Source organism: Cebus imitator, unplaced genomic scaffold, assembly GCF_001604975.1.
Source record: "Cebus imitator isolate Cc_AM_T3 unplaced genomic scaffold, Cebus_imitator-1.0 Scaffold110, whole genome shotgun sequence".
Lineage (NCBI taxonomy): Eukaryota > Metazoa > Chordata > Mammalia > Primates > Cebidae > Cebus > Cebus imitator.
Window position 1 is genome coordinate 1184335 of NW_016107425.1, and position 6913 is coordinate 1191247.

At 41.2% G+C, this 6913-nt stretch overlaps 1 protein-coding gene across 1 annotated transcript; it reads right to left on the bottom strand.

Moving 5' to 3' along the window:
- Nucleotides 1-6038: 6038 nt before the first annotated feature.
- Nucleotides 6039-6512, bottom strand: LOC108311030 (40S ribosomal protein S18-like). The gene has a single exon (XM_037741881.1). It carries the CDS (start codon nt 6510-6512, stop codon nt 6141-6143), a length of 372 nt encoding a protein of 123 aa, XP_037597809.1. The 3' UTR covers nt 6039-6140.
- Between the last annotated feature and the right edge of the window lie 401 nt (nt 6513-6913).

Genomic DNA, 6913 nt, shown 5'->3' on the forward strand with positions numbered 1-6913 from the left:
AATGAACAAAAAGGCATTGTAGGCCAGGCAAGTAGCTCATGCCTGTAATCCCAACACTTTAGAAGGTCAAGGTGGGCAGATCACCTGAGGTCATGAGTTCAAGACCAGCCTGGCCAACATGGCAAAAAGCCTGTCTTGCAATGTTGGTGTGTGCCTGCAGTCCCAGCTACCTGGGAGGCTAGGGTGGAAGAATCACTTGAACCCAGAAGGCAGAGTCTACAGTGAGCCGAGATTGCACCACTGCACTCCAGCCTGGGCAATAGAGCGAGACTCTGTGTGAAGGAAGGAAGGAAGGAAGGAGGGAAGGAAAGAAGGAAAGAAAAAAGGAAGGAAGGAAGGAAAGAAAGAAAGGGAAGAAGGGAGGAAGAGAGGGAGGGAAGGAAGGGCAGGCATTGTAGCTTTTTTTTTTTTTAATTTAATTTATTTATTTTGAGATGGAGTCTCACTCTGCCAACTAGGCTGGAGTGCAGTGGCACTATCTTGGCTCACTGCAATCTCTACCTCCCAGGTTCAAGTGATTCTTCTGCTTCAGTCTCTTGAGTAGCTGGGATTATAGATGCCCACCACCACATCTGGCTAATTTTTGTATTTTTAATAGAGACAGGGTTTCACTATGTTGGCCAGGCTGGTCTCAAACACCTGACCTCAGGTGATCGACCTGCCTTGGCCTCCCAAAGTGCTAGGATTACAGGCATGAGTCACCACGCCAGGCCTTGTAGCCAGAAGTGGTGTGACCTTTTTATTTTATTTAAGTGTAATGTGGATAATTGTCTCCTGGTAATTAGAAAACAGCAAACCCATGGGGATTTTTTAAAAATGCTCTCCAAAAATTGACATGGTTACTTGGCTTGCCATATATCTATATATTTTTTCTATGTCTGCTCTCACAACCCCACCCAGCTACATGAACAGAGGTTGCAGAGAAGTCAGCACAGAAGGATGGATTCCGCTCTAAAGGCTAAATGGTTTGCAGGGGAAATACAAAAAATGGTGTGGTGTCTGAAGGCGGCAGTCTGGAGACCACTGTCAGCCTGGTTCTACAAGAGACTTCACAGTGAGTCAGCAAAGAAAGTTGAAGACAGGGCCGGGTGCAGTGGCTCATGCCTATAATCCCAGCGCTTTGGAAGGTCAAGGTGGGTTGGATCACCTGAGTTCGGGAGTTCAAGACCAGCCTGACCAACATGGAGAAACCCTGTCTCTATTTTTTTTTTTTTTTTTTTTTTTTTGAGACGGAGTTTCGCTCTTGTTACCCAGGCTGGAGTGCAATGGCGCGATCTCGGCTCACCGCAACCTCCGCCTCCCGGGTTCAGGCAATTCTCCTGCCTCAGCCTCCTGAGTAGCTGGGATTACAGGCACGTGCCACCATGCCCAGCTAATTTTTTGTATTTTTAGTAGAGACGGGGTTTCACCGTGTTGACCAGGATGGTCTCGATCTCTTGACCTCATGATCCGCCCGCCTCGGCCTCCCAAAGTGCTGGGATTACAGGCGTGAGCCACTGCGCCCGGCCCTATTTTTTTTTTAAGTATTAAAAAAAAAAAAGAAAGAAAGAAAGAAAGAAAGAAAGTTGAAGACAGATTGAGAGGACTATCTCATCAAACTTAAGCATTAGTGAGAAAAGTAACAAACTGTGCCTATATAAATATAGCTCTAAAAACTTACTTGGTAAGGTTATTTCATGTTTTGTTTTGCTAAAACTTATTTTCATAGTCTCTTTCAAGGTATTGAGCATATAGCTAGAAGTTGCATCTCACGTAAGTCATAATTTGGGCCTCTAGTTGGACAAGAAAAATTAAATGTTCCTTTCCTCCTGGAAGCAGGAGAACCCTAAGCATGGGGAAAGTATAAAGAAAAAAATACTTAGTAGTAAACTTTGAAATCTAAACTTTTGTAAAGTAATAATACTGTTGTGACAATGTTATGTTTTGTGTTATGGTTTAATGGTGGTGAAAAAAATAAGGAAAATACATGATAAACTTCTAAGTTTTTAGAAAAGCATTCATACATTAAATTTTCTTATACTTGACTGATAATCTCTGAATATGAAAAGATTCTTATTTAAAAATGAAAGTGAAAAAGGCATTTGAGGAAAAGGAAACTGGTTACATAACATTTTCTTTTAAATAACCTTTTACAAAAAAAAACAAAAATATCCCTCAAAAAGTCAGATCACAGTACAGAACTGTAGGCACAAATATAAAACATTCAATAGTATTCAATGTGATGTTTTAAAAATGTTATCAATGGACTACCTGCATCAGAATCACTTGGAGGGTTGGCCCCAGCGTGGTGGCTCATGCCTGTAATCCCAGCACTGTGGGAGGCTAGGTGGGCAGATCACTTGAGGTCAGGAGCTTGAGACCAGCCTGGCCAACATGGTGAAACCCTGTGCCTACTAAAAATACAAAAATCAGCTGGGCACTAATCTGAACTACGCGAAGTCTGAGGCAAGAGAATGGCTTGAACTCGGGAGGCAGAGGACGTAGTGAGCCAAAATCACACCACTGCACTCCAGCCTGGGCAACAGAGTGAGACTGTCTCAAAACAAACAAACAAACAAACAAAAAACAACAAAGAATCATTTGGCAGACTTGCTAAAATGCAGATATTTGTGCTGTACTCCCAACTTTTAAAATTAAAATGTGGGGTAACTAGGTGTTCCAGAATCTGCATTTTTGGCTAGTACCCTTACATGATTCTTATAAGAACACTAAATTATAAAACAGCTGCACCAGACATAGTTTCTTGTGGATAGACATGATGTGTCCATTTTTGTATCCTCAGTACCTACGATGGTTTCTGGCCTAACGTAGATGGTCAATAAATGTTTACATGAGCAACTTGCATAGGGGAGATGGTCTTTCTCCTCTTAATCATAGTTTAAGTCCAAGCATTTACTAAGGAGAGTATTCATCTATGTTCTATAGTTACCAGAGGTAAAAAAAGTATAGAGGAAAAAAAAATGATAAGGGCAAAGAAACGTGGGCTGGCCAGCTGGAAATACATTATAAATGCATTTGACATGCATATTTAATGTGTGATATAAATGTGTAAGTGCATTTAATAGTCTATAAATGTGTCAGCTCAATTAATTAGATCACAAAGCTTTTCTGCTCAGAGGCATCATTTAAGAAATAGCAATGGATCAACATGGCTCAATTGGAGAAATAATGTAAAATATTTTCGTCTTATGAATGAGTAGAATAATTTTCAATAGAAAAATTAGCACATTCAAAACTGCAAGGAGAAAAATCCAGGAATGAATGTGACAAAGTAGAGGATTGGAGTGGATTTGGATAGACGTATAAAAAGGCCATTAAAACTATTCAATTAGCAGGTTGTAAGAGCAGCTGGGCTACATAGAGTTGGTGGTTGGGTTGGCAGTGATGAGAGTGGGAAGTTAGACAAGAATCCAAAGATGTGTTAGAAGAGAGTCTGATTGACTAAAGGATGGAGATGAGGAATAATTATAAACGGCCTTTAAACGCTGCATGGTGAGGAAAATCTGACTCTGATAAATTTATCCTCCAATCTAGAAAAGCAAGTGTGTGCTTGTTTTAGTTCTTTACTGATGAGAATTTAAGACCTTTCCTATTTATTTACCTGTTGATCAAGTTTAAGGTAAGTTTATTTCCCATATAAGTAATTTATTTAATAGATTCAAATGAACAAAGCACGGCTTTGACATCACCAGAATCACATTTTTGGTAATATATAACATGAATTATTAAAAGTAAAAATCATGTCCTGTCCATCCAATAAGTTTCTAATGAAAGGACCATGTACCCAAAGTTTGTTTTTCAAAAAAGTGAAAGGATTGTTTTCCAAAGAGCCATCTGCAACTAAGTTGTTTGTTGCTTGGAAGTAATTTCTTTTAAAAGTAGTGTTATATTAGGAATGTGCATGTGTATCTGCCAAATCAGTTTTCTAGGCTAGCCCATAAAATTGTGCCAAGGTCATTCTGAACTCAAAAATCCCCAAAAGTGTCAGGTAGAGTGGCTCACACCTATAATCCCAGCAATGTAGAAGGCCAAGGTGGAAGGATAGCCTGAGCCCAGGAGTTAGAGACCAGCCTGGGAAACATATGGTGACCCTATCTCGACAAATAATTTAAAAACTAGCTGGGTGTGGTGGCATGCACCTGTAATCCCAGCATTTTTGGGGAAGCTGAGGCAAGAGGATCGCCTAAGCCCAGGAGATGGAGGCTGCAGGGAGCCATGACTGCATCACTGCACTCTGTCCTGGGTAACAGAGTAAGTCCTGGTCTCAAAACAAACAAACAAACAAAACAACGACAACAACTAAACAAAGTGAGGAGTCTGTCGGAGCCTTGAGTCTTAAAGCCCAGATTCAGTCTGAAGTTCGAGGGATCCCTCAGCCAGTGAATCTTCCCATAAGTGTGTGTTTGGGATGGGGCATAGTCAAAGTAGTAGATCCAGTGGTCCCTTTTGCTGGGAAAAACTTTTAATTATGGAGAAGGGTCATATCACAAATTCAAAACAGAATCTGAAAATTTCAGAGCCTAATTTATTGAAAAGTTTCTACAAGGTAGAAATCAAGGAATAGGAGGTTTGATGTTTTTGTGTCTTCGTCATACAGAATACTGGTAAGCAAATAAATTCAGATTTTGTTGATATTTCCCTTCCTTCCTTCCTTCCTACCTTCCTTCCTTCCTTCCTTCCTTCCTTCCTTCCTTCCTTCCTTCCTTCCCTTCTTTCCTTCTCTCTTTTTCTTTTTCTTTTTTCTTTTTTTTTTTTTTTTTNCTTTGAGATGGAGTCTTGCTCTGTGGCTAGGCTGGAGTGCAGTGACACGATCTTGGTTCACTACAACCTCTGCCTCCCAGGTTTAAGAGATTCTCCCACTTCAGCCTCCTGAGTAGCTGGGACTACAGGCGCGCACCACCATGCCCAGCTAATTTTTTTGTATTTTAGTAGAGACGGGGTTTCACCATGTTGGCCAGGATGGTTTTGATTTCCTGACCTTGTGATCCACCCACCTTGGCCTTCCAAAGTGCTGGAATTATAGGTGTGAGCCACCGTGCCCAGCCCCTTTCTTTAAACTATTAGAATGACTTGCACAGCCCACATTTTCCAGTCTTGCTGCAATGTATTGGGATCCAGAAAGGTAGGCCTAAGCTTAGGAATGTAAAATTCAGGCAAGCTAAATAAAACTGGATCAAAATCAAAATTATTTGTAATCTGGGGGTGGTGGTGCATGCCTGTAATCCCATTTGCTCCTGAGGCAGAGGCAGGAGAATCAAGCACAGGGGTTTGAGGCTTCAATGTGCCATGATAGTACTTGTGAATAGCACTACACTGGACAAGACAGTGAGAGCCTGTCTGTATTTTTACAAGTTATTTGGGAGATTCATATCAGGTCCTTTTAAGCCTTAATTAATATCAGAAATATATTAGGATCAATCAGATTTCAGTTTGTATAATTTTTATTGATCTAAATCATTTAAAAATTGCTCCTGACAAGTCAAAATAGGCACTTGGCTCAAATCCCATTTTTATATTATCTGTCTTCCTTACCCTAAGTTCATGACAAAAGTTTTTACATTCATAGAGTGTGTTTGAGATTAATTTTAAATTCATTTTTATCAACGCTTGTTAATTAATTACTGCTGAAATGCCACCTCATTATTTACAGATTACACTTAATATTTTATCATCAATCATTATCAAGCATCTTTGAAATTACTGGCTAGAGAGCCATCATTTAGTAAGAGTCACACTATCAACATTAACCCTGCCCGACCTCACTTCAGAGCATTTTTGAGAACAGCTGGGCCACATATCCAGCCACTCGAGGAAATCTCATCCGTGACACATTTGATAGGTGATCATCCAGCCTCAATTGGCATGGAGCTCACTACCATATAGGTTTTCGTTTACTGGCTCTATAGGCTTCTCTAACCATTGAGGATTTTCCTCATAGTGTGCTGAAAGCTGCTTCTAAGAAACTGTTCCACCTTGGTTCCCATCTAATGCTCTGTTACAATTTGGAAGAAATCTCGGTGAATCTTTTTTTTTTTTTAGGTATGTAAACTATTTATTAACAGACAAGGCCTACAGACTTATTTTTTCCTGGATACACCCATGGTGCGGCCACAACGGCCAGTGGTCTTGGTGTGCTGGCCTCAGACACGAAGACCCCAGAAGTGGCGAAGCCCTCTATGGGCCTGAATCTTCTTCAGTTGCTCCGGGTCTTCACGGATCTTGTTGTCCAGACCATTGGCTAGGACCTGGGTATATTTTCCATCCTTTACATCCTTCTGTCTGTTCAAGAACCAGTCTGGGGTCTTGTACTGGTGGGGATTCTGCATAATGGTGATCACACGTTCCACCTCATCCTCAGTGAGTACTCCTGCCCTCTTGGTGAGGTCAATGTCTGCTTTCCTCAACACCACATGAGTGGCAGTCATGGCAAAGGTGATTTTCCACTGCCCATCGATGTTAGTGTTGAGTATGTGCCAAATATGCTGGAACTTTTCAGGGCTCACTAGAGACATGGAGGCAGCACAAGCAGCAGCGTGTAGGCCTCCTGTGGAAGATCTCAGTGATTCTTTAACTTAAAGTCTTCTGTTCTTTCAAGGGAGCTGTTCCATCACCCTGAAGTCATATCTCTTCACGCACAGGCTCCGCAGGTCTTTACTACAGTTCAATGTGACCAATGGGAGAGGGCAGTGAGAACCTCAGCTCGCTAGGTCTGGACATCACTATGAACTTAGCCTAAGGCCACTTTATCAGCTATGTATCTATCTATCCATCTATGCAACTTGCCTTGCACGGGGAAGAGGGGCTCATGTAGAACCTGGAGTTTGGGACTGTTAATGGGATTTTGTTAATGTTCATTGAGTTCTGACTATGCCTAAAACATACAGTTGACAGATGAAATATAGGATGCCCAGTT